We start from the raw sequence: 27,864 nt of genomic DNA on the forward strand, positions 1-27,864 counted from the left end.
CAGAAGAAGAAAAACAAACATATATCTTTTACGAAGCCTATCATATTCTTACTTTTATTCACAAACAATATTTGCATTATGGTGTTCTCTACATAATCAAAACGTGTCAATACCTGGAAAAAAACAACTTTAATTTTATTTACTTCTTTTTGATTCTACGAACATACATAACCAGATAGGATTTGGACTTATGAATATGCTCTATTTAAGGCATCTGTATAGGTTATATATAGAATCTTTTTCATCTTTCTTTTTTTGAGCATATTATTAAACTATGGACTAGATCTGATGAAAGAAAGCAATCTATTTATATAAATATATGGCATAAATATATCTATCTTCAAATCCAATGGAGGAGGGTGAAAGAGAAAAGTTAGAGCATTTTGTTTGGACTAGATAGAGAGAGAGATATCTTAACTTTCCTTAGAAAAGTACTAGGAATCAATTTTTATTTTCTGCCAATAAAAACAAAAGATGTACAGAAAAAAAAAAAATATATATATATATATATATATATTCTCTGATGAAGTAAGAATAAAATAATGTGGTATATATAAATCACCAATGTAATAGAGATACACATATGACATACACACAAATTACTTTTAGAATTTATTATGATATATATTTTTTTATTTATCTTTTTTTAAAAAGGAAAGTTTATGAGATTGGGATATAAGTTTGTAAGCTTTTATTTGGCCAAGAATGGCTTAGCATCTGCAAAACCAACACAAAGCTCTATATTCTCTTGAAAATCATTCCAACAAAAGAAGAAACCTGAAACACAAAGTGGCCCACCACCACCACTACCACAACCACAATCTCTTTCTTCCTCCACCAGCCACCAGCCACCGGGACAATTAAGTGATGAGGAAACCAATTCATGCCCTAGATTAAAGAACCAGAATCCTTTTCAGACGAGATCTACTAAACTCTACACATTTTCACATGTACTTATACACCTTTATCTATGTGTGTGTGTATATAAAGCTTCACTTGTGGCTTTAGGGGTAACAAAAAAAAAAAAAGGAAACTTTTCAGTTGGGTTTTTTTTTTTGGTTTCTTGGTGAGAAGAGAGAGAGATGGGAAGAGGGAAAGTAGAGTTGAAGAGGATAGAGAACAAGATCAATAGGCAAGTTACTTTTGCAAAGAGAAGGAATGGTTTGCTTAAGAAGGCTTATGAGCTTTCTGTGCTTTGTGATGCTGAGATTGCTCTTCTCATTTTCTCTAACCGTGGCAAGCTCTACGAATTTTGCAGCAGCCCTAGGTATAATCTTTCATCTTTTAATCCACTCTTCCCCCAAAATTTGTATTTTTATCCTTTTTTTTTTTAAACAGATATTTAGGGTTTTGATTCTTACAAATCTTTCTTGATTTTGTTAGAATTAATTAGCTATATGATTAGGGTTCATTTCTTTTGTTAATTCTGGGTTTTATTATGCACACATCTGGCTCCCATAGAGTGATACCCATTAAGTTAACTAAGGATGATCAAATTTAGTTACAAGGGTCTTAGGTGCTCTAGATGATGATTAAAGCTAGACATAGATTGGATAAAAGAAAAGCAAAAAAGTACATTAGTTTTGTGTGCAGAAGCTATATATATAGCACATAATAATATAGTTAAGGCTTTTACACATGAGATTTGAGTGTTCTTGTTTCCGAAGGTTTGATCCACGTTTCCAAAGAGACAAAGAATTGACCTCTGGATCTACACAAAGCTGTAAAGATATATATAAAAAAATACTTTGACTACTTCTTTAAGTTAGTATCTCTCTCAAGTACTTATGATCTTATTAAAGTTAAAGTTAGAGACAACTGTGATGATACTCAAATTTCACAATTTCCTTTTGTTCATTATAAACAAAGCATTCTTTATTGTTTTTTCTCGTTGGGATAATTTACAAACTTTTTTAACTTCTTTCTAAAACATCATGATGATCACAGGGATCTTGATATTATTGTTTTTAACATAGAAATCTTTCATTTGACCGTATGAGGTATTCTTGAATGAAAATTTTTAAATTTCATTGATGATCAAAATATGTAGTTCAATGATCAATATTTGTTTTTTTTTTTGTGAAGTGGTATGGCGAAGACGGTTGAGAAGTATAGAAAACATAGTTACGCAACAATGGACCCAAATCAATCAGCTAAAGACTTGCAGGTACACATCTTTTCTATCTCTATCCGTGGCAGAGACTGACCTCATTAGTTGTTGAAGTTGGCCGTGATTTTTTCTTGATTGGCAGGATAAGTACCAAGACTACTTGAAGCTCAAATCAAGAGTTGAGGTCCTTCAACATTCACAAAGGTACGTAGCCTGATTCACAACACATTTTTATAAATGTAAATGTAAATTGATTCATCCTGTTTGTTAATATGCTTTCTGTCTAGGCATTTGCTTGGTGAAGAGATAGCCGATATGGAAGTGAATGAGCTTGAGCAGCTAGAACGCCAAGTAGATGCATCACTAAGACAAATAAGATCAACCAAGGTATATAGGCTCACAAATCTAATGATAATTTGGTCCTGAAAGCCATTTAGAACATTTACTAAATCTTGGTTTTTTTTCATTTCCAGGCTAGGTCAATGCTTGATCAACTATCTGACCTCAAAACAAAGGTACATACACTAGTATACACAATACGAGTCACAAAATGTCCAATGATCTCAAATAAAACACACTCTCATATTCATCAGTTTACAGGAGGAAATGTTATTGGAAACCAACAGAGATCTTAGGAGAAAGGTAGCTATCGAAATCTTCCACCGCAAGAAATTGAAACCTTTGAGATCTCTTATAACATATTTCTCTCTTTCTCAGTTGGAGGAAAGTGATACTGCGCTTACACAATCAATTTGGGGAGCTTCTGCGGCAGAACATTCCCAACAACAACAACAACAACAGCAACAGCAACAACAACAACAACAACAACAACAACAGCAGCAGCAGCAGCAGCAGCAGCAGCAACAACAACAGCAACAACAACAAGGCATGAGCTCTTATCAATCAAACCCGCCAATTCAAGAAGCAGGTTTCTTCAAGCCTCTACAAGGCAATGTAGCATTTCAAATGAGGTATTCACGAACAAAAAAACTAAGACCCTTGAATTTGATTTTCCTTATCTATTTTGTCAGAAACAGTTAGCCTTTATATGTGTTTCTTTATTCTTTTGATACAATTAGCAGTCATTACAATCACAATCATGCTGCTATAACAAACGCAAGCAACTCTGCAACAACATCACAGAATGTTAATGGATTCTTCCCAGGGTGGATGGTCTGAAACGATATACATATATATGTGTGTGTGTTTTATAGATCAAAGATCATTATTGCTTGTGTCCTTTATTTTTGCCAGAGAAACATTGTTCATTATTACAATCTCTGTTATATAATCAAGGGCTTGTAATGTCAAACCCCAGATCATATCATTACTTTTTTTGCTCTCTTGAAATATATAACATTTTTTTTGAGCTTTTTAACATACAATGTTTTTTTGGGATCTTTTGATTTTCTTTTTCTTTCTTTTTTTGAATATTATATTAAAAATTTGGATTCTGAAACAAGTAGTGCTCTGCATTTGTATCAAGATTGTGATGTGGATAATTAAAATGTATATAAAACTATGAGAATTTTTGCCAAGTTGGATTATATTGAACAAGTCCAAAACATGCTTTTAAATTTAATTTTTCATGGTACGCACGTTCAAGAAATGGCTCCAACCAAAACCAAACACAAACATAACAGTATTTAAAACACAACGAAAATGTCTCAAAGAGAACAGAGAAGAAACACAAGAAAATCAGAGAATGGGGAAACCAGCTGGGTATTGGGTGAATAAGATCAGGACATCATTCAAAGGAGGATCATCGTCGAGCAAATCATTAGATGAAGGGAGTACTTCCGGTTCAAGAAAGAACGGTTCGAAGCATAGTAAGAATCTGAAAGCAGAGGAAGCTAATAAGAATGGTGAAGGAGCAGTTCAAGTTGAGAGTGGGAGGAAAGTGATGGTTGTTATGGACACAACTTCACAATCAAAGAATGCTCTTCAATGGGCATTAACACATTGTGTTCAAGATGAAGACAATATCACTCTCCTCCATGTTACAAGAACACCCGTAGGACAAGGTACCTATACAAATAATTTTTATGTATACTTTATGTCTTGCAAATTTACTAATCCTCTAAGTTAAGGGATGACATGAACCTTAGAGCCAAAACTGGAACCATATTCTCTATCTTGCTTGAATAAAAAAATGAGAACCGACTCTTTTGGGTTATTAGGCTAATCGGGCCTCAGATTTTGTTTTGCGCTTGTGCGGCCCAATGTTAGTTTTTTTTGTTTAAAAATAAAAAAATCTAATTTCAGGTTCCATTGTTATAAAAGTGTTTTTGAAAAAAGGGGTTTAAAATTTATGTAATTAGTCTAACAGATTGTTAATTAGAAAAAGCATAAATCTAGATTAATTTTCTTTTTTCCAAAAAAAAAAAAAAACGACAAAAACCATTTAATCTTTTTTTTCAATTCTCATTGAACAAAATTTTCGGTCATAAATTTGAATTTACTATTTCCGTATTTATTTTGTTTATTAGGAATTTTTGGACCGGAATCGACTAAGCCGAGAATTAGCATATGCTTTGACATCTAACTCTCTAATTAACTAATGTGTATATTATGGTTAATAGCTATAGATGAGACACAAAGGGAGAGAAACTCAAGGGCTCATGAACTAGTTCATCCATTGAAGAACTTTTGCCAACTGAAGAAACCTAACGTTAGCTCTCTTGGTTACAAACGAACTGATATTCATGATTCAAAAGTTCTCCTTATTTGACACTAGAGTTAATCTGTGTGGGTTTTATTTTCAGGTCAAAACGGAGATAGTGGTGGTGGAGACGGCAGAGGAGAAAGGGAAGACGATAGTTGAGGAATCAAAGAAACAAGGGGCAGGCGTTTTGGTTTTAGGGCAGAGAAAGAGAACCTCGAAATGGCGCGTGATCTGGAAATGGCGTGCAAAGGGAGGAATGGGAGGAGGAGTTGTTGAGTATTGCATTCATAACTCCGATTGTATGGCTATTGCCGTAAGGAAGAAAAGTAACAATGGAGGTTACTTGATCACCACGAAACGTCACAAAGATTTCTGGCTCTTGGCTTAATTTTTTTATTACACCAAACCACATTGATCCCCAAACCCTTTTTTATTTTGTAATCGAAACGAATTTTCAAAAAAAAATACATGTTCATGGATATGATTAATGATTGATGGTCTGTATTCGTCAAAAGAATTAATTTGTTATCATGTAAAGACTTATTTGTCAACGTTTGTTCAATATAAAGCTTCATCAAGATTCAAGAAAAACAAAAAAAAAGTTATAAGCAGATGAGAAGTTACATATAGCAAAATGATTTTATTATTGGTGTTTCATATGAAACTTTCTTATCATAATTATTAAAGGATCATCATAAGAAGAAATATTACTCGAAGTAATATTATCACTTTAACATTCCTATATTTCCTCCTCCACGCCCGAATTGAAACCGGTAAACACATGTTTTGGCGACAGCTCCGACGGTGATGACTGAAGTTGTGACGGCGGTTATTGTGAAACTGGCGTTGATGCCTATTACAGCGAGAATACACAGGACAATAATACCAAGGAGACTCATGAGATTATCTTCTTTCTTCTTCTAGTTTTTTTGGTAAGAGCAATTATATATGTGATATATATATATTATATATAGTTGAATTGTTTGCACATATAGTTGTATTGTATGGAATACTGAAATTTATTGCCTCATTGGAACAACGAATAACAGGAGGTCAAGATTTGATTGGCTGATTTATTGAAAAATAATTTCAATTTTCTAGAACAATTCAGAGTTGACAGGACTCGAGGATTTTGTAATTGAATGATTCCGTTTGAAACTCGTTTCGGGTTTCTAAGCAAACTTTAGATACACTCTTGGGTACACTCTTAGAAAGACGTCTTGGGAATTTGAATGTTTTTTTTTTTGTTCTTCAGTTCCCTTCATAAATACAGTATAAAAAGGCCACATGTATACATTCATTTATCGAACCAACTGCTACATTTTTGTGTCTTTTGTTTTCCATAACAATGACTGAACAGACATAAATTACGATTTTAAAATTCTAGGTGTTTGAATTATCATTTAAAAATAACATATAAAATCTCACACAATTATTTCACATTAATTATTTTTCATCTTTCGTCTCAAAAATTATTCGAATATCTTAACTTTTGGCAGAGAGTTTTACCGGTTGAGCAATTTGGTTGTTGGTCTACTACAACATGTTAACCCATAATTAGTTTATCGTATTAGTTTTTTGCAGAATCTTTTATGATGCATTTAAATTACAAGCCTTTTATCAGTGTTTTGGAAAAAAATCATAATTTAACTTACCTATGTTTGATGTATTTAAATTGAAAGCTTTTTATCAATTTTTTTTTGCTTCAGTTTGCATGTTGTTGTGGTTGAACGTGATTATGTTTTCTACATGTTATAACTGAAGATTTAAGACGTATTATCACAGTAGTCCCGTAATCAAACACATGGATATGTTTAAATTTAAATATAGATGCATCATATATAATCAAGTAAATGTTAGAAAACAGAATACGAAAAGAGACATAAATAAATGATCATTTTGCACAAAAAAATAAAAAATAAAAATAAAAAATAAATGATTCATCATATGAAATCTTTTATTATTACTAATATTAGTCACATAATACGTTCATGCTAGCGTCATCCATCTTTGGATCCTTCACCGTCCTTTTTCCGGGAACAGATTTGGCCTCAGAGATAGCTCCGGCGATGGTTTTCGCGACAGCGTAGACATCCATTGCAACATTGACGGCGGCTTTTGCAGTACCGACGACCGACGTAGTTTATTGTAGTACCGGTAGCGCTTGCGAGAGCACTCAATGCCGCGAGGAAACTCATGTAATTGCTCTTTTTTTGTTTTCTAAGAGACTGATTAATTACTCTTCTTAAAATTTTTATCTGTATGCGAAACCATGGCTACAACGATGCATATAGTATCAGTGTTCACACGGTACTAAAATTTATGGAAAAAGAAATTCATACAAGAAATAGTTAATGAAGGTTTATAGGAAACTTGAAAAGACTCAAACGACGATCGAGGTAGGAACTTGAACTATATGCATGATTTTATTTCAACGTTTGGTTTTTCTTTTAAAAATTCCAAATGCGTTTTGGTTGTTTTGTTCAGTTGATTAGCTGATACATATTTAACGTTCCGTTATTAAACAAATGATTAGATAAAATAAATGTTTTTACTTTTTAGAATACCAAACGGTAGATTTATGAGGTTAATAAATTGAATGAAAGTCTGCAAAGTAAACGAATAAATTAAATATAGAGGATGGAGAATTGGAGATACATAATCAAGGATGGGAAACTATAAACTTAAAACTCAACTCTTCACCAAAAAAAAAAAAAAACTTAAACTTCAACTATTTAAGTTTTGATTTGTTATTCTAAAATTTGGATGACATCAAAATTAACTAAGAAGTTGAGTAGTAGTCCGAATCATATAAGTTCACGCTACTATTTATTTCAAGACACCACTTAAACATATAGACTCTGATATATGATATATGGTTTTTGTGGTTTTTAATCATGATATAAGTAGTCTTTTGATGTATTTTTAGGTTCTTTGATAGTCTTTACAGGTTTTCTAGGATTTTGGCATGGATGGAGCAAAGTAAAACAATTTGGATCATTTTGGAGCATAAATATTGAAGAATCAATTTGGACTCGGATCAAAGAAATGGCATCGATCGACACCATTAGGAGCATCGATCGACACCCTCTTTAGCCGATGAAGAATCACAAATTTGGAAATTTTACAAAGTTGCCCAAAGTCTTCTACAATTGCAACACAAGTCTCTGTACGTGTTTTAGGACATATTTATAGTGTTTTTGGGTTTTGTAAACCCTGAAGTTATTTTCTAGCAGTTTTTGAGAGATATTGAGAGCTTTTGGGAGAGAGATCTGAACTCCTTTGTAGAGAGAAGAATTTCTAAACTCCTTTCTTACTTTTTGATATATGTTGCTTATTATTCAGAAATTATGATTTGTTCTTCATTAAACATGTATGAGTAATTTGCTTGTTAGATTTAGGGTTTTTCATAGGGTTTTTATGATTTATTAGATGTGTGATTTTTAGGGTTCTTAATCTTTTATGATCTTCATCATTGGTTGTTCTTCACAATAATTCTTGATTGATCACCTAGAATTATTATCTTAGGGAAAGAAATTGATATGAGAATATAATTGTTTTCCTGATTAAACCATTGATGAACAAAATTATTTCTTACAAAGAGATTTGAATTAATAATTTTGTGAACTTAGCTAAACCTGTTCTTACAGCTTATTTTTAACTTAGAACTTACAAAGAGATTTGGATTTTCTGGTTTTAAATCTAGATAATAATTGCAGTAAGAATTGATTTATTTTACCAAAAGTTTAGAGTTCTAGATCTGATTTTTAATTGCTTGAACCTTAATTAATTTATCTGATTTAATATTTCATAATTTCCTGAGAAATTCCCTAGGCTTAACCTTTTGATTTTCTGATTTCACAACAGTTTAATTTAATATTTTGCATTGCCTTTTTAATTTAATTCATCTTGTTTAGCGTAATAACAAAACTCTATAATCCATTGTGTTTGATCTTGAGTCTCTGAGGAATTCCTGAGGAATTCGACCCCTAAGTACTACAGTGATCTCTTGTTTGAGAGAGTAGCTCCAGGGATTAATTTGAGCTTATCAAATTTTGGCGCCGTTGCCGGGGACTCTTTGATCTACCATTAGATTTGAGTTTTTAATTTCGTCTAAATTTTTATTTTTATTTTTTTTTACTTACACGTTTTTGTTTTTCTTTTCTTTGGTGTTTCAGTTATATGTCTAATAAGCCTAACACAATGAGCAACAAGACTGGTCTTACTGTGAAGCTTACAAACCAAGAGTTGGGAACGTTAGAGCGTGAAAACCGAAAAGCAGTCAAATCCTTGAAGATGGTTAACACAATCATTCTGATGCGTGATAAGGATGGTGCTTTGAGGGATCAAGAGGGGCACTTGCGCAATGAGCAGGGCCAAAAGCTTGATGCAGAAGGCAATGTGCTTGTTGAAGCTGCTGTTGGCGACGAGCAAGCTGCTATTGTCGATGGTGTCGATCAATACCAACAGGGTATCGATCGACACCCCCTTCCTCCATACGGACGTGGAGCTGCAAACCACGTTAATAATCCGGTTCGAAGACAGGAGAACAACCAAGACTTGATCAGGACCATTGCTGACTACAACCGGGCTGATCTTGTGTATGGGAACCGGTCTGCTATTGTTCTTCCTCCATTCCAGAGGAATGATTTTGAGTTGAAACCTGCATACTTTCAACTAGTTGGGCAGAGACCTTTCTCTAACCTGCCCAATGAGAAGCCTTAGGACCACATTGAGCATTTTGAGGATCTTGTGACCAGTATCAAGGCTAATGGAGTGACTGAGGATTACATCTTCTGCAAGCTCTTCCCTTACTTACTTGTAGGAGAAGCATCTCAGTGGTTGAAGTAGTTACCAGCTGGATCTTTGACATCTTGGCAACAAGTCAAAGTGGCTTTTCTCAACTACTTTTATGATGATGCAATGTCAGATGAGCTAAGAGTCAAGCTGTCCTCTTTCAAACAGAGACCAGATGAAGCCTTCAAAGCAGCTTGGGTGAGATTCAAGGCCTATCAGAGGGACTGTACCCACCATGGTTTTTCAAGGGTGCAACTATTGAGTATCTTTTTTAGAGGAATTGACTAGGAATATCAGCTAGCTTTGGATGCTGCAAGCCATGAAAACTTCAAGACAAGATTTCCAGAAGATGCTGAAGCTTTGATTGAGAATTTGGCTTCCAGCAATAGCACTAAGAGAGCAGATACTGAAAGGAAGAGATTGCAAGGAGGATTTGATTCAAATCAGCTAGCTTCTGTTAATGCTAAGCTTGATTCAGTTCATAATCTCCTGGTCGGTAAGAAATCAGTTCACTTTGCTGCTGAAGTTGAATCATTTGAGCCACAAACTGAGTCTAGGAATGAAGAAGCAGATGTCAACTTTGTATATGGGAATCAGGGTCAGAGATTCGGTAATCAGCAAAGCAACAAGCCTTACAGTGGGAATTTTTCAGGGTACACTCCTAACCCAGATTACCAGAAGCAGCAACAGAACAATGGCTATACAAAAACCTATGGGAACTCATCTTATCAGTCTCCTCCTCCTAAGACTTCTTCTGAGAGTAGAATAGAGGCCATGCTTGATCAGCTTCTTCAGGGAAAAGAGAATATGACAGTGACATTCAATGGAAAAATCGACAATGTCTACACTGAGCTGAATGGAAAGATAGATGCATTAAACAATCATGTCAAGAAGCTAGAGAATAAAGTTATTCAAACAGTCGGATCCATCAAGAGGCAAGAGGGATTTCTTCCTGGAAGAACTAAATCAAACCCTAAACATGCTTGCAATGCCATATCAGTGAGAGATGACGATGCTGGTGAAATTGTTTCTGCAAAACAGGGAGAAAAATCGACCAAATTCTCGGGTTCAAATGATGGTGTCGATCGACACCACCTGGGTGTCGGTCGACACCCCTCTCAGACAGAACCCGAAACTGCAAAATCTCAGGTTCCAGCTGCGGAAAGGGTGTACCAACTGAAGATTCCTTTTCCTAAGCCAAGAAGGTCCAAGCAGGAGATGGAGGAAGCTAGATGCAAGACTATGATGGATAAGGTGAGGATAGAGATGCCTTTGATTAATGCAGTAAAGCTTTCACCACCACTTAAGCGGTATGTGAAGAGAATGGTATCCAATGGTTTGAGCCCTGAGGAAGGAGCTTTGCTAACTAAGGATGTTAGCGCAATTCTGTTGAACGAATGTTCAAAGGAGGAAAGAGAGGAAGCAAGACGGGGTAGTCTCTGAGAGAGTGAGTGCAGCAATTCAGTGTAGGACTGCCAAGAAGTTACCAGATCCTGGAAGCTTTGTACTTGATTGCTCAGTCTCATCAGGAAGGTTTTCTCACTCACTTTATGATCTTGGCTCTAGTATTAATTTGATGCCATATTTTGTTGCTGTGAGACTTGGGATGACAGAATTCAAGCCAACTCAGATTTCTCTTATCTTGGCTGATCGCTCCCGAAGAATTCCTGAAGGTGTCTTAGAGGATATTCCAGTTAAGGTTGGAAACTTCATGATTCCCACTGACTTTGTGGTGCTGAAGTATGATAAAGAGCCTAAAGACCCTCTCATCTTAGGAAGATCTTTCTTGGCTACAGCTGGTGCTATCATAGATGTGCAGAAGGGACACATAGCACTGAATGTGGAAGGTTTGGTTATGAACTTTGAGATGGATAAGCTGAGGAGAGCTCATACCATTGATGGACAAACATTTTCTGTTGAGAAGATTGCTGAGATAAGATGCAAAGAAGAAATTACACGAGCATCAGGCTCAGTGTCGATCGACACACCATCAGTGTTGGTCGACACCCCTCCACGACCGAGCCCACAATTGACCAGAACTGAGAGCTCGCAAGACATCCTCTATGCTTCAAGTCAGAAAGCTGTTCCCAAGCAGAAACCTCACCACTCCACACTCCAGAGTCCTCAGGTAAGGCCAAGGTTTGTATCTTCTTTACCCAAACCTCCTTTTATCATCAATAAGAACTTCAAACGTACAAAAACTGTTTCGCAGTTAACCAAGCCACGAGATTATCGTAGAGCGCTTGTTTCTTCTGTTGATGATTGTGCAGGACATAAAAGAAGCAAACCCATCCTTACATCCCGCCCTGGTCAAGCTCCTCGTACCCTTGGTAGACCTCATTCTTCTACTGCTTATAGACCACCTTGGATGAGGAGGATTTTCTCTCTGAAGCATGCATTGCCACATTCTAATCCACCCGATGTCTGAGCTTCAACACAGTCAAGCTAATGACTGAAAACAAACGCTTAGTGGGAGGCAACCCACTTCTAGGTTTTTCTTTTCCTTTTGAGTCATTTTTCTTTTTGCATTGAGTCAGTTTTTTTTGAAATTATGAACTATGTATCTATCATGTTGCTTTTAACTTGTGTTTGAGTGTTTCCTAACAGAATAATCATCCAAGGATTGACCCGACAACTCAACAACACAACTAACTGCAATTAACAAGGAGATTTGGCCAAAAAACCACCATTCATGATGAGTGTCGATCGACACTGCAATGGTGTCGGTCGACACTGATGGGTAACCCGAGAATCAGTTCATCTTTTCATTACAATTTCCATACATTTTTGTTTCTTTTAACTTTCCTCTTACTTGATAACACTGGGGAAAGTGTTGTTTAAGTCTGGGGGAGGTTGTCTACTAACTACGTTTTTGTTTTTGAGTTTCAGTTGTGTTAGTCAAAACCATAAAGTTTGAGTCAAATTTTTCAAAATTTTTCTTTTTGTCTTTGGGAATTATTCTCTTAATTAATGATTTCTCTTATTTGGCTAACACTCTAATGATTATTTGTTAATGCTTGATCTCAGAACTAAAGCTTAGAAAGACTATGAACCTTATCAACAATCCCGAAAGCCTTTATTCAATGGATATCTGATTGATCTAACGTTGTCTCAACTTTTATCAGGATTTTAACCGGACTTAATCTCTTAATTTGGGGTTGGAAATCAGTGGACTAGACTTCTTCTTCGGGCCATACAAGACTGTGCAATTTTTTAAAGTATGTCTCCCCTCTCTCTTCCCTTCGGTACTTTAAAAAGAAAGATCAGAAAAAAAAAAAAGAGAATAAAAGATGAGATGATTTTGATCAGTTTAGAGAGATAGGTAAATTACATGTGACCTCATTATTCTACTCTTGAGTCAAATGATCACACAAAGCTTGGAAGCGAGGGATAGATAAATTACCGATGACCCCGGTATTCGCTTACACCTTTGCTTAAAAATAAAAAAAAAAAGAGAATTTTTTTTTTTTTTTGGGAGAAATCAACTCCTTTGAATTGAAAAAATGGAGAGGAAAGGAGATGTATGAAGAATGTCTTGGCTTGAAGAGAGTCCATATGCCACTGATCAATACACCAAGGTAAGAACTCACCTCTACTTGCTTTAATTTTATGTAATGAGATGACAATGGAGATTTCAGAGATTCCAAAGGATTGTGGGATTTGAGTAAGGAATGTTGATGCTTATCATGGTTAAGTATAAGAAGTAAGTTCTTGAGTCAGGTAAATAAAGAGTGCGAATAAGAATCATCATGCAATTGGGTGATGTCTCTAGTTTTCAAACCTCTTTCACAGGTCTAAGCCTATATTTTGCTTGAAAGAAAACAAAGGCTAAGTCTGGGGGAGTTGATATATCATGGTTTTTGTGGTTTTTAACCATGATATAAGGAGTCTTTTAGAGTCTTCTGATGTGTTTTTAGGTTATTTGAGAGTCTTTACAGGTTTTCTAGGATTTTGGCATGGATGGAGCAAAATAGAGCAATTTGGATCATTTTAGAGCATAAATATTGAAGAATCAATTTGGACTCAGATCAAAGAGGTTTGTTTTAGAGCATAAATATTGAAGAATCATTTTAGAGCATAAATATTGAAGAATCAATTTGAACTTTAAACTTTTGGTAAGTTTAAAGTTCTAGATCTGATTTTTAATTGCTTGAACCTTAATTAATTTATCTGATTTAATATTTCATAATTTCCTGAGAAATTCCCTAGGCTTAATCTTTTGATTTTCTGATTTCACAACAGTTTAATTTAATATTTTGCATTGCCTTTTTAATTTAAATCATTTTGTTTAGCGTAATAACAAAACTCTATAATCCATTATGTTTGATTTTGAGTCTCTGAGGAATTCGACCCCTAAGTACTATAGTGATCTCTTGTTTGAGAGAGTAGCTCCAAGGATTAATTTGAGCTTATCAGAGTCCAAGTAAGTAACGTTACGCTCTATAGATATTTGATAACGTAATGTTTTATAAAATCATAAGAATGAAACGCCAATAGACAACGTCGAGCTCACAATTCGTTCTACTTCGTATAGGTAGAAGAACATACGCAACCGCATCTCTTCAATTTTGCATCACCCTGTCCACTTTGCAACTAACTGTTCATGTAAACAAAACCGTAGCCTCGAGAAGCCAAGAATCCTATTCCTTTCATTTTGCATAGCATTCTTAATTTCATTAAATATTTTGTAGAACATTAAAAGGTGATCCACTATTCAAATTGACAAATTTTTTTACTGTATTTTATCTTCCTCATAAATCTCTTTACCACTATCAGTTCAGCGACTCTTTTCTTCCCCCTTGATTGAATAATTGTCCAAAAATAGTATGTTTTGTATATTTAGTAATCAAATTGGAGATGATTCTGAAAATATGTCTGGTTTTGATGCCGCAGAAGTTGGATATCGAGATTTTTTTTGCGTTGGCCTTTCGTCATTCGATACCATAATTTAGTAACGATATAAGATCTATGAATAATGTGAACAACAAAATGAGAAAAATAGATAGGCCTTAAAACATAACAATCATAACATGGTACATATGACATGACACATAAAAACTAGCTAGAATTGTTATTCCTCTTCTTCTTATTTAATCATGTAATAGGAACCCAAAAATAATAATTCCACATACTCAAATATTCATTTTTGACGCAGGTCACGAAAATAGCCTTTCGGGTCTCTTTCGAAAACATCCCTTATAATTCGACCATCCTTTCCTGGTGCCTTCATTGTCTTCTTGTCAGGTACCGAACCAATTCCGGAGAATAAAATGGCAACAGCTCCGACCACACCTATGACCGCCACGGCGATTCCAAGATAGGATGTGTCTTCCTTCTCGTTATTGTTGTTACTATTGTTGTCGCTCATTTTGATGAAAAAGTAAACATTTGTTTACTTTTTTTTTTCTCTCTGTATGTGATGATCTAATGATAATATCACGATGATGATGATGTGAACGATATAATGTTTATGATTATATAATATCATGACGATAATGTTATAGTGACATCCATGATGGCAATGTGATAAAAGTTGCTGCCAAAAAAAAAAAAAGATGAAGAAAGAAACAGAAATGCTGTCAAAAAAAAAAAAAAAAAAAAAACACAAATTTTGAGAATCTATGTTCACTTTTTAAAAAATACTCTAAAACCTACACATGAGGTTACCAATATATAATTGATACGTGCATGTCAACTATGAATCTAGGATAGTCCAAATTTGACAAGAACGATATGTTGAGATTGGTTTGTCTCGTTCTTTCGTGCCTCTTCTGCTTTGTATAATCTGGTTCATAGGCCTAGCTTGTCAACCAATGCCAATCTGTGTTTGAACTTGACGTTTTTTTTTCGAAGAATTAAATTCATCTGGCTAGTTCGCCCTAATATTTTCTCTCCCAGGCACGAACATCGAGGCGCCGTTTCAACCATCCTCCTCCGATGCTGGTGGGGCTTCTGCTCGCCGGCGTCGGGAAATCTCGATTCCCGTTGCTCTTTCAAGCTTCTGTTATCCCTTTACTTCGATCTCTATTTCTTTTTTCTCTTTTTGTGAACCTTTTTTAAATGCTACAAACCCTTACCGAAGAAACCAGGCGGCGAAAAAGGCTTGTTCATCACTGAAGCTAGACGGAGGTGGAGAACGAAAATCTCTACCCTCTGGGACACTATCAGCCTGTCCGCCGGGAGTTTCAGAGTCCCCCTGTTCCTCATTGCCTAGATCCGGAGTTCGATTCGCCTCTGTAGAACCTCCTCCTTCCTCATCACCCGAGTCTTGCGCGACAGAGACGGCGGCGATGGCTAGTGATGAGTTTTACAGCGCTGCGCTTTTCCTCCGAGAGTGGTCCCCCGACTCTTCTCCCTGCTACCACCTGACAATTGGTGATCCAGATTTTCTTTCTCTAAAGTACAGGTCGGCTCTTAATCTCCCTTTGTATACCTTTAGCCAACATAGGTGGTGTTCCCTGAAAGCTTTTGTCCGAAGACTGCAAATAGCTCAAAACATGCCTTGGTTTCTCTGGTTATACAAAAATTCTTTGAGAACCCTGCCATTAGTTTCACCTAGCTTTATGGAACATGAGTTTATAAGTTTCAAACTGAAAGGTTGTTTGTGCCCAACTCTTATGTCTATGAGAACCTTGCCTAGTGAAACATCTAGGATTCATACTCATGTTGTGAAAGGCTTGAAGAAGTTTGGCATTATGATCATGTCGCTTAAGTGCGGTGATTACCGAAGCTTCTTCAGCCCATGTTTCACATGCCCGGTTCCTGATCCCACTTATGTGCATTTTAACCTCTTATGGGATACGTTTTATACCCTTAAGAGCTTGAAACCTAAGCTTCACCCACCCTCTTTCAACAAAACCTTGTCCGTGTTGTCCAAAACTAAATCGACCAAGCCTACTCTGCATTTTCTTTGGTCTTACTGGTTACATGCTTTGTGTGGATTTCTTAATCTCCTTGGCACAGTTTGACTTTTATCATTGGCATATGGTTTTGGTTTTCCTTGGAAGATCTGTTTGTATTGGCATAAAGTCTTATGGTCTATCGCCCTGCTCCCCAATTTACTCATTCGATGACTTCAAGCCACTCTACTTCAGTACCTCCTCCAGCTCTCGGACCCTATGGATTGAAGACTACCCTTGGTTCATTGGAAGATTCCTTCTGACCTGGGCTCTGCATCATCCTACCTTGGACCTTACAACCATGGTCCCTGGAATCTCTGCCATCGAGCTACTAGTGCACCTCGTCTTGACGAATGTTTTGGCTTTGGATCCTTCTACAACATCTACGTGCTTTTGACCTTGACAACTCTGTCATCCATCGTTTCATTCGATGATGATCCTTCGAGTACCCATGATCGCACATGTTTCTATCTGCTTCATTGCATTTGCTCTATAGCTCTCATGGTGTTCACCTCGATGTCTCTTATTTTCTTGTTTATGGTATTGGGGAATACATACTCTTGTAACTCTTTAAACTTTGGGATCGTTGAATCTCCAACTTGTACCTTGATTTGATTTGAATGAATGAAATCATGTGTTTGTCCAAAAAAAAAAAAAAAAAAAGGCCTAGCTTGTCTTTTGTGTTTGCATGTGTTTTTTTGTTTTTCTGTTGTATACTTTCTAAAAATTAAATTTTCAACTAAACTTTTTTAGAAGTATATTGATAAAACAAACATTTTTTGTCAATTGCAAAATAAACTTTTCGTTTTGTACTTTGCTCTTTTTGAATATTTACGAAATTAAAAACGATGTTCAAAATATGATTTTAAGAAAGAAAAATAATTTAATTGGTTTTTGAAAAAATTGAAACTTTCTATTTCTATCTATATCTTTATTAATATTATTTTAAAACATTATTCTTTAGGAAAATAAATTAATTATTTTGAAAAATAAAAAATGGCTGACCAAAGTAGTCATCGGTGTTTTCGACGATAATTTCGACTAATTAATTGTTTGGAAAAAGGAGAATTAATCAGAAATGTTTGTCGAGAATTGCTCTGATGAATATTTGACCCATTATAAAAAGTCCTGAAATTTGTCGAAAAATATTTTTTTGATAAAAAAAACTGATCTAAATTACAAAAAATAAAATTAAAACTGAATTCAATATGTTTTAAAATATTCAAATATGAAAAACAAAAACCAAAAAAGTCTTCTCATAAATCAAATGTGATATGATCAGTTTTAACGTTGACATTTTCGGTTCTAGTTTGGTTGCGTTTAGATGGCGGGATCAAATTAGGGTGAAGTTGGGTCATTATCTGATTCCAGTATGCAACATCTTCGTATTTCCGCTCCAACTCTTGAAGATACTTTTCTTCGTAGAATTGGGAAGATGAACTTTGTCCTATCTCTCCATACAATAGAATGGATCCCACAGCCACTGCGAACCTTCCTTCCTTCCTAATCTTGGCTTGCAACATCTATTTAAAGTGAGATTGTAAGTGAACTTCTTTTTTGTTTTGTGCACCGATTGCAAGTTAATTAATGACAGTATTAAACAAAACTTACCGAGCTGAAAATATCATCTTTCTCCGCTCGAATGGACGAGTAGTCACCCCGAGAATCATCAGCTTGAGTCATATGTGTGACTTTTTGTTGCTTCATTAACTCTCTACATCTCCGAGCAATCTCCTCTGCCTTTTTGTAGACAAATATCCCAGCCGATTTCTGTTTATGCGTCTCCTCCATAAAGTTAACCATATAGGGTAGCTCACCGGTCTTTGGATTACACTACAACAATAATAATAAGTATAAGTACAACAAATATATATAACTAGATGTCGATATTCAAACTCATCAGGCCTCAAAATGTATTAATCCATCCTTGGATCCTACATCATCTTCTCTCCCCCGGGCATATTTGGTCTCAGCGATAGCTCCGGCGACGGTTTTAGCGACGGTGAAGACATCCATTGCAACGTTGACGGCGGCTTTTGCAGTACCGACGTAGTTTATTGTAGTACCGGTGGCGCTTGCGAGAGCACACAATGCCTCGAGTAAACCCATGTTATTGCTCTTTTTTTTTTTTGTTTTCTTTAAGAAACTGATTTGCTCTTCTTCAAATTTCTATTTGTATAGTTACAAACAATGGAAAGAAGAAATTTATGGAAAATATAGTTAATAGGAGCTCAAGAATCTAAAACGTTACTTAATGATATTAATAGTGTTGAGTCTCGTTTCGGGTTTCTAGGAAATTTGAAGAGGCTCGAAAGAGGTGGGAACTTGAACTATAAATGCATTATGCATGGTTTTATTACAACGGTTGGCTTTTCTTTAAAAAAGTCCAAATGGGTTTAGCGGTTTAAGTTTGTTAAGTTGATACAACATATTTAACGTTTCAGTAAACAAATGAATAATAGAAGAAAATAAATTTAAATAGAATACCAAACGGTAGGAGATACATTATGAGGTTAGTATTAACTCCTGTTTTAAAAATCCCCGCCTAGCACCCATTACGCCCCGTAAAATCGCTAGGCCCATTCTCTCCGCCTCGATTAATGACTAATTCCCGCCTAGCATCGATTATTCGATTATACCGTCTAATCTAATTAATTCCCGCTTAATTTTGTATATACCGATTATTTTCGGAGCCAAGTATAAATCAAATATATATATTTTTGTTATTTAAACATTTAAATTAAGAGTTTATGATATTTTACAATAACTAATGTACAAACTTTTAATTAAAATTACGTTTTTATGTGTTTACTGTAGTTTTAAAGACAATAATATAGCTTTATATTTTATTTGATATTTTCTTTTCATATAAACAGAATTATACATATATTTAGTACTATATATTTTTAATTTACTATTAATTTAATAAAATAACCCTAAAACTAGTCCCCGATTAATCTCCGTTTAATCTCCGATTTTTTCGCTAGGCGCTAGACTCACCCCGACCGCCCGACTAGCGCCTAGCGATTTCTAAAACATAGCATGCATGAAAATTCTGAAAAGTAAACTTGTAAAAAATTGAGAATTGAGATACTAACCTATATAATCTCTTTAAGAACATCTCCACTGGCCATTCTATGGAATGTCTTTGAAAAAACAATTTTTTTAAAAAAAATATTGTGTCTTTTAATGTTTGAACAGAAGAATTAATATCTATGAAGATATATTTTACATCCTCACATAATTATGAAATGTCTAAAAAAAAATTAAAATTATTTTTAAGACACTTTTATAAATATGAGGGATAATTAGACCATCATTAGTGGTCATCCTCCTTTGAGGGTCTTTATTATTCTTTAAAATTAATTAAGGATAAATGTTTAAGACATCATGTCTAAAGGGTCACTGCACAGACACAAATATTGACTATTCAAAGACATTTTTTTTTACTCAGATTTTATTAATTTTATATTTAAAGATACTCGATCAATTTAACCGATGGAGTGCTCTTAGAGCAAACTCATTGCACATCCTCAAATTAGTGTCTCTAACTTTTAATAATATTAAAAATAGTATTAATTTAAGTTTAGATTTTCATCCCATTGTTTTTGGTTTTTATCCTCCCATTAGTCATCCCTAAATATGGGTGTCTTGATTCCAAACTAATAAATTCATTAGTTAATTAGTTAATATATATTTTCCCTAAATATATTCATTAGTTATTAAAAATAATAAATTCATTGTGCACATGATTTACTATTAATTAATTAATTGATTTAAAATTATTTTTATAATTAAGTTAATTAATTAAATAAAAATACAAATTTTTCGTTAATCTTTCTAATCCGAGTTTGTTACAATTTACAAATTAAAATTGGTTTACATAATAACTCGTTAACAAAATAAACTAAAAACCCTAGCTTGGCAGTTTTTTTTTTGTGTGGCCATCGCCCCTACTGCCAAGATCCGGCTACGGTAACTTACGATTTCTTTCGATCTGGTCGAGACTATGAGCAAGGAAAGAGTTGGCCAATCTCACATCTCGTCACCGTTAACTACCTTCCCTCGAGGAGAAGCGAAACCCGCAGACTGCTTCCACCGTGAATCTAGACATAACAAACGTCCACCAGCACTCCTCTGTTGTCATCTTCGAAGATTTACAGGCCACATCGTCGTCGGTTTCTTCATCCCTCGTTCTATCTCGAACTACTTGATCAAGCAGAAAACAGCATAAAATCGACAGGCATATCCGTCAGTTTTCCGTCGGAAACTACGATTACCGACGAATTACAGACGTAAATGTCCGTCTATTAGTACTTTAGGCAAACAACATATTCATTTTTTTGAAACACAAATTTTGAAGATTTTAGTTTAAAAGAAGATTATATAGTCATTGAAACTTCACACTTTATACATCTCTTATTAAATATGTGCGTTATAGAACAAAAATTAGAGGTTTTACAAAACTCTATCGGAAATCTGTCAGTATCTGTCGGTAAAAACCGACGGATTACCGACAGCACAAGGAAAACCGACCAAAATTTTACTAACATGACGAAAGTTAGATATCCGTCGTTAACCCGTCGGTAATTTCTGACGGATTACCGACGGATTTGTTTTACCGACCGAATTACCGACGGAATTTACCATTTATTTTTAATAGATTTTTTTTAATTATTAAGTTAATTACATTTATTTATTTTACTAAAAATTTTGAAAGGAAATATTTATTTATTACAAATATTTATTACTAAAAATTTTGAAAGCAAATATTTATTTGTTACAAATATTGAAAGCAAATATTTATTTTTATTACGCATGTACTTCAAAGTTACAATTGTTAATAATTAAAAAAATCTATTCTGAATCAGAAGAGTAATCGGTAGAAGCTGAGTATGAATCATCTTCGTCAAATTCTCCAATTTCATCTTCTGATTCAGAGTCGACTCTGTCATCTGTGAATTTGGTGAAGTCAACCACGAGGTGACGATCAAAAGAATGCTCAACTGGGGCCATGTAGCCAATTCCGCTAGGTTGCAAAGGATCATGATCGGCAACTCCGTATATTCTTCCTCTTGGGTTTATTTACGTAATTGTTACCCAAGTATCAGGAGCATTAGAAACGCGATATTGAATGTAGCAAACTTGTTACAAATAATGTTATGTTAATAATTATGTTAACTAAATTTATTAAATAATTATTCCATAAACGGATAATGTAATACTTACTTGGTCTGCCTGTGACGCAAGGATGAACGGATCATATTTCACCAATCTACGTCTTATGTTAACGGACGTAACACCAAATCGGTCAACTCTAACACCACGATCGATGTAAGGATCATACCAATCACAAAGGAAAACAACGCATCTCAAGTTTAACATCCCCGGATAGCGTACTTCTAAAATCTCTCTAAGGACACCATAATATACAACATCACTTGTATGAGATGATATACCCGAATCGGTTGTTCTCCGCCTACTTCCTTCCTCATGAATCTGAAATGCATATCAACTATAGAATGATTTCCGTCGGTAATCCGTCAGTAATACGTCGGTAAATTTTGAAACTGCAACGGTCATAAAACGGCTATAAGAACGGATACTTTGGGTCGTCGGAAATCCGTCGATAATTCGAAAAATGTAAAACGGACATATTTTCCGACGGATTTCCAACGGATAATACTGACGGACTATATCCGTCGGAAAAAGTGACGGTTTTCCGACGGATAAAGTCTGTCGGTAACTTACCGACGAAAAACCGACGAAATCATTCAGCGTCAGATAACTGTCAGAAATCCGTCGGTAATCTCCGACAGACAAATTTCCGTCAGTACGTCCGTCGGAAATTACCCTGTTTTCTTGTAGTGTTGATCTATACTAATTTATTGCCGTTGGATATTGGTCATCAAACATGCCAAACCTAATCACCACAAAATTACTATGATGAAGAACAAATGAGATGATGTGAGGAAGGAGAAGTTGTGAGAAAGGAGAACGACAAAAGATAATATAGAAGGGTATAAGTTTGGATGACAACAAAAAAAAAAGAGAGAAGCTTTGACAAAAATAGAAAAAGAAAAAAATACTTTATCTGTTGGATTAAATTTATGAACGGTGGATAATAAACTACAGTTCAATCCTTATAACTGTTGACTAGCCAATGAAAAATCTTCGTTACTTTTTTTTGTTTACGTTACCTTTTAATTCTAAAAACTAAATGTGTATATTATGTTAATATAATTTATTTTAACATCAGTTTTCTCAATGATGTAAATTTTGTATCATTTATCAAAATGATTTTATCAAAAATTAATAGATACATCAGTTATCTAAATGATGTAAGTTTTTTTACTTTATATCGTTTTTTAAAAAGTAATACAAACTAGTAAAAATTGTATCAATTTTATTTAATTGATGTCAAACAGGTTAATTAAAACATTAGTTAATACAAATGATGCTGAGTCATTATATTTACTTCATTTATAAATAAATGATTTAAAATAACATTACTTAGATTTGTGATACAATCTAAGTGATAAAAGACACACAATTTTTTGTAGTGAGAAAAGGAGTTCTAAATCTTCTCTGGAAGGAGTTCTTGATTCTTCTCTCCAAATACTCTCTAAAAACTCTCAGGGTTTTCTCTCAAAAGGTTGAAGGGAAAAATAAAGCTTAGGTCTAAACAATGACCATAAAAATCCTATATATATTCCTAAAACACGAATGAGGACTAATGATTCAAATATGGAAAACTTTGGGGCGATTCTGTAAATCTTCAAAACTCGTGAGAAAACTTTCGATTCTTCTGTTAGATGATGCATCGATCGACACCATCACTTGCATCAACCGATGCTTATGTTTGAACTTGTCTTCCAACTTTGTAACTCAGCCTCAATGCTTGATTATGCTCCAAATCTTCTTATTTAGCTCCATTATGCTCCATCCATGCTAAATCCTATAAAAACTCAAAAGACTCTAAAAATACAAAAAAGACTCTATAAATAAACTTATATCATGGCTAAAAACACCTAAAAACCATGATATATCAACTCCTTTAGACTTAGCCTTTGCTTGCCCTCAAGCAAAACATAAACTTAGACTTGTGAAAGAGGATTGAAAACGCAGAAACTCATTTTCTTTTTAAAGTAATGCCATGATTATCCAAACCATAATCCATATGCTTAGCAGACAAATCCAAATCAAACCACCATGTACTTCTCCGTTGACTTTCATAGCATCCCAAATTCAAACCAAATTCCACTACTTCCTCCATTAAGCCTTCATCGGTGAGTCCATCAATTTGATCAATATCAAGAACCTTCTAGACTCATTCCCGTACAATACCATAACAAGCAAAACATATCTTTTACCACATGTGGTACTCTTTCTCTCCCCCAGACTTATTCTATTTTTTATCTTCCTTTGAGCTTTGCTATTTTTTTTTACTATCCTTTTTTTTCTCAAAGTTGTAGGCGAATAATGGGGTCATCAGTAATTTACCTACCCCTCGCTTCCAAGCTTTGTGTGATCATTTGACTCAAGAGTAGAATAATGAGGTCACTGGTAATTTACCTACCTCTCTAAACTGATCAAAATCATTTCATCTTTTATTCACTCTTCTTTTCTTTTAAACAAAGCTCTCAGGGACTTTTAAACTTGAATAAGGGAGAGGAGTACGAATTTTTTTTTCTAATCTTACTTGTCAGGTATGAACAAGGAGTTAAGCTCTATGAACATCAATCTCCTTGATGAGGTAAAAAGAAAAGTACAGAAATTACCTCAGGCTTTTGTGGATTCTGTTGGAAATTTGGATGTCTCTGGTTCACTGGTCAGCCTTTGGATTTTTCATTAGTCGGATTCTGGATTCAATCTGCAGTATTAATCAGCCATGGCAGTACACTAAAAAGAAAAATCATAGTTCCCAACAAAATTTTTGACTCAATAATTTTTTTTTTCGAAAACAAAAACGTAGTTAGTAACTGCTTCCCCCAGACTTAAACAACACTGTCCCCAGTGTTATCAAGTAAGAGATTGGCGAAGAAAAATAAACAAAAACGAATAAGTATTGAAATTGTGAACAAAATCGTGTTACTAAACCGGATGTTCTGTGTCGAGTGATGCTGATAGTGTGTCGGTCGATGCACTCTGCAGATGCAGAGAGTTCGAACAATACTCCTGAATTAGCTGCGATTAATATGTGTTCCTCTCATTCCTTGGATATTAGCACTGCTAAGAATTACTCAAACACAAGATTAAACGCAACATGATAGATAGAAGTTCATAATTCAATACAAATTCAAACTGACTCAAAACAAGAATAAAAATGACTCAAAGTGGAGAAGAAAAACCTATGAGTGGGTTGCCTCCCACTAAGCGCTTGTTTTCAGTCATTAGCTTGACTGTGTCGGATCTCAGGCATCTGGTGGATCGGAACATGGCAATGAATGCTTCCGAGAGAATGGCCTCTTCATCCAAGGGGGTGTGTAGGCAGTTGGTACATGAGATCTGCCAAGGATGTGAGGAACCGGACCAGGGCGGTATTGAGGTATGGGTGGCTGCCTTTTATGTCCTGCAAAATCATCAACAGAAGAAACAAGCGCTCTACGATAATCTTGTTGCTTGGTTAACTACAAAACAGTTTTTGTACCTTTGAAATTCTTATTGATGAATGGAGAAGGTTGGGGTGAAGAAAATGCATACTTTGGCTTTACATGTGGGTTTTTGGCTGTGGAATGGTGAGATTTCAGATTTACAACCGGTCTAGGACTTGCAACTAAGGAATCTACTCGAGAATCTTCGGTTTTGGACAAGTCTGGACGTTCTCGTGGAGGTGTGTCAATCGATGCAACAGCTGCATCGATCGATGCTGAGCCTGCAAATCGTGTTTCTTCAACGATTCTGCAACTAACCTCCGAAATCCGTGTTTCCAATACAAAAACATCATCTATCAGCAACTTGTCATGAATGAGAACCTCATCATGGTCTCTAGTATTGATTAGATGATCTCCACTCCAATCTTCAAGCTTAACAGCTTGCTTACTCACTTTCTCAACAGGTTCCAACTCTTTAACATACCCAGCAGTAATGTCTCCATGAGCTCTATTAACGGATCATCATCAGAAACAATTTCCACAGAAAATGTCTGACCATCAATAGTGAGAACCCTTCTCAGCTTATCCATCTAAAAGTTCATTACCAAATCTTCTACATTCAAGGCTATGTGTCCCTTCTTCACATCTATAATGGCACCAGCTGTAGCCAAGAAAGAGCGTCCTAAGATGAGAGGATCACTAGGCTCTTTGTCATATTCCAGCACCACAAAGTCAGTGGGAATCATGCAATCTCCAATCTGAATCGGAATATCCTCTAAAACACCTTTAGGAATCCTTCTGGATCGATCAACTAAGATAAGAGATATCTTAGTTGGCTTGAAATCTGTCATCCCAAGTCTTACAGTAACAAAATGTGGCATCAAGTTAATACTAGAACCAAGATCACAAAGAGAATGAGGAAACCTTCCTGTGGAGATAGAGCAATCTAACACAAAACTTCCATGATCTGGTAATTTCTCTGCAATCCTACTCTGAATCACTGCACTCACTTTCTCAGAGACAACCACTTTCTCTTTCCTCTCTCTCTTTCTCTGTGGAGGCTGATTCAACAGAATTGAGCTGACATCCTTGGTTAGCAAAGCTCCTTCCTCATGACTCAAACCATTAGTGACCATCCTCTTCACATATCGCTTAATCCTAGGAGAAAACTTGACAACATCAATCAAAGGCATCTCAATCATTACTTTGTCCATCATAGCTTCTTCAATCTCCTGTTTAGACCTCCTAGGCTTAGGAAAAGGGACCTTAGGCTTATAAGCTTTTTCTGAATCGATTGGTGGAACTGGAAGAGAAACCGAAGCTGTTTGCAGGGGGTGTCGATCGATGCTAATGTTGTGTCGATCGATGCTCTCATTCTGGAGTGAGTTTGCCTCGATGGATGGTGACTGCATCGATCGATGCATTGTGATGGCGTCGATCGATGCTGGCTCCACTAACGTATCTACGTCTCCTTCCTTCACCAAAATCACATTACAAGCATGCTTGGGGTTTTGACTCTGTTCTTCTAGAAAGAAGTTCCTCTTGTCTTTTAACAGACCCAGCAGTCTGAATCACTTGATTCTCCAGCTTCTTAACATGAGTGTTTAATGCATCAAACTTCCCAGTCAGCTCAGTGTATACAGAATCAATCTTCCCATTGAAGTCTACTATTAACTTATGTTGACCTTGAAGAATCTGCTCAATTATTGATTCAATCTTGCTCTCTGAATTGGGTGGAGGGAGGAGTTGGTAAGAAGAAGAACCATAAGTCCTTGTAAAACATTTATTCTGTTGTTGGTCCTGGTAATCCGGCTTAGGAGTGTAGCCTGTAAAGTTCCCACTATAAGGCATGCTGCCTTGCTGATTGCCAAATTTCTGTGCCTGATACCCAGCTCCATACACATAGTTGACATCTTCTTTGGTAATCTTTGGCTTTGGCTCAAAAGTATCAACATCTTCAGCAAAATGGACAGACTTCTTTCCCACAAGAAGATTGTGGACTGTATCCAACTTAGCATTCACCGCAGCAAACTGATTTGAACCATTGCCTTCATGTGCTATTTTCCGCTCTAAGTCTGCATTCTTGGTACTGTTGCTTGAGGCTAGCCTTTCTATCAACTGTTCAGCTTCATCTGGGTACCTTGTCTTGAAGTTCCCATCACTAGCAGCATCCAAAGCCATCTGATACCTCCAGTCAATAATGCTAAAGAAGATACTGATCAACTGCACCTCTGAGAACCCATGATGCGGACAGTCTCTCTGATATGCTTTGAACCTGACCCAAGCAGCTTTGTAAGATTCAGCAGGTTCTTTTCTAAAGGTGGAAAGCTTAATCTGCAGCTCATCGGACATTGCATCATCATAGAAGTAGTTCAAGTATGCCACCTTGATGTCATTCCAGGTCTTCAGAGATCCTGGTTTGAGTTGCCTTAGCCAATGAGAGGCTTCCCCAGCAAGAGAGTAGGGTAAGAGTTTGCAATAGTGATAGTCCTCTGTAACTCCATTAGCTTTTATGCTTGTGACTATATCCTCAAAATGCTCAATATGGTCTAGAGGCTTCTCATGCGGCATGTTATGGAATGACCTTTGTCCAACAAGAGCAAAGTAGGCAGGCTTCAGCTTAAAATCATTCCTGGGGAATGGAGGAGGGACAATTGCGGAGCGGTTCTCATAGAACAAGTATGATCTGTTGAAGTCCGCAAGAGTCTTGACAAGCTCTCCATTGTTATCCCTTCTGTCCTGAGGGTTTTGCTGGTCGTTACTATCCAAATCCGCACCATTCGCACCAGCTCTGGCATT

At 35.6% G+C, this 27,864-nt stretch overlaps 2 protein-coding genes across 6 annotated transcripts; both read left to right on the top strand.

The window, feature by feature from the left end:
- Positions 1-581: 581 nt before the first annotated feature.
- On the top strand, positions 582-3,490 carry LOC104779689 (agamous-like MADS-box protein AGL3). Of its 4 annotated transcripts, none has more exons than XM_010504091.3 (8): positions 582-1,267; positions 2,086-2,167; positions 2,253-2,314; positions 2,398-2,497; positions 2,584-2,625; positions 2,711-2,752; positions 2,828-3,081; positions 3,193-3,490. In XM_010504091.3, exons 1-8 carry the CDS (start codon positions 1,083-1,085, stop codon positions 3,287-3,289), a joined length of 864 nt encoding a protein of 287 aa, XP_010502393.2. In that variant the 5' UTR covers positions 582-1,082; the 3' UTR covers positions 3,290-3,490. The 4 variants fall into 4 exon arrangements, 2 of the variants coding, with proteins under 2 accessions (XP_010502393.2, XP_010502392.2); XM_010504090.3 differs by having other exon boundaries at positions 584-1,267; positions 3,190-3,490; XR_015596476.1 differs by having other exon boundaries at positions 590-1,267; positions 2,704-2,752; positions 3,190-3,490.
- A 283-nt stretch (positions 3,491-3,773) lies between these two features.
- LOC104779691 (universal stress protein PHOS32-like) lies at positions 3,774-5,353 on the top strand. Of its 2 annotated transcripts, XM_010504092.2 has the most exons (3): positions 3,774-4,134; positions 4,693-4,781; positions 4,876-5,353. In XM_010504092.2, exons 1-3 carry the CDS (start codon positions 3,816-3,818, stop codon positions 5,161-5,163), a joined length of 696 nt encoding a protein of 231 aa, XP_010502394.1. In that variant the 5' UTR covers positions 3,774-3,815; the 3' UTR covers positions 5,164-5,353. The 2 variants fall into 2 exon arrangements, with proteins under 2 accessions (XP_010502394.1, XP_087365175.1); XM_087509049.1 differs by lacking the exon at positions 4,693-4,781.
- Positions 5,354-27,864: the final 22,511 nt, after the last annotated feature.

This window comes from Camelina sativa, chromosome 4 (genome assembly GCF_030686135.1).
Source record: "Camelina sativa cultivar CO46 ecotype springtype chromosome 4, ASM3068613v1".
NCBI lineage: Eukaryota > Viridiplantae > Streptophyta > Magnoliopsida > Brassicales > Brassicaceae > Camelina > Camelina sativa.

Coding starts and splice junctions, on each gene's coding strand:
- LOC104779689 (XM_010504090.3), top strand. CDS start 1,083: ATGGGAAGAGGGAAAGTAGAGTTGAAGAGGATAGAGAACAAGATCAAT. Junction 2,753..2,827: donor ACAGAGATCTTAGGAGAAAG/GTAGCTATCGAA, acceptor TCTCTTTCTCAG/TTGGAGGAAAGTGATACTGC. Junction 3,082..3,189: donor AATGTAGCATTTCAAATGAG/GTATTCACGAAC, acceptor TGATACAATTAG/CAGTCATTACAATCACAATC.
- LOC104779691 (XM_010504092.2), top strand. CDS start 3,816: ATGGGGAAACCAGCTGGGTATTGGGTGAATAAGATCAGGACATCATTC. Junction 4,135..4,692: donor AAGAACACCCGTAGGACAAG/GTACCTATACAA, acceptor TATGGTTAATAG/CTATAGATGAGACACAAAGG. Junction 4,782..4,875: donor GCCAACTGAAGAAACCTAAC/GTTAGCTCTCTT, acceptor TTTTATTTTCAG/GTCAAAACGGAGATAGTGGT.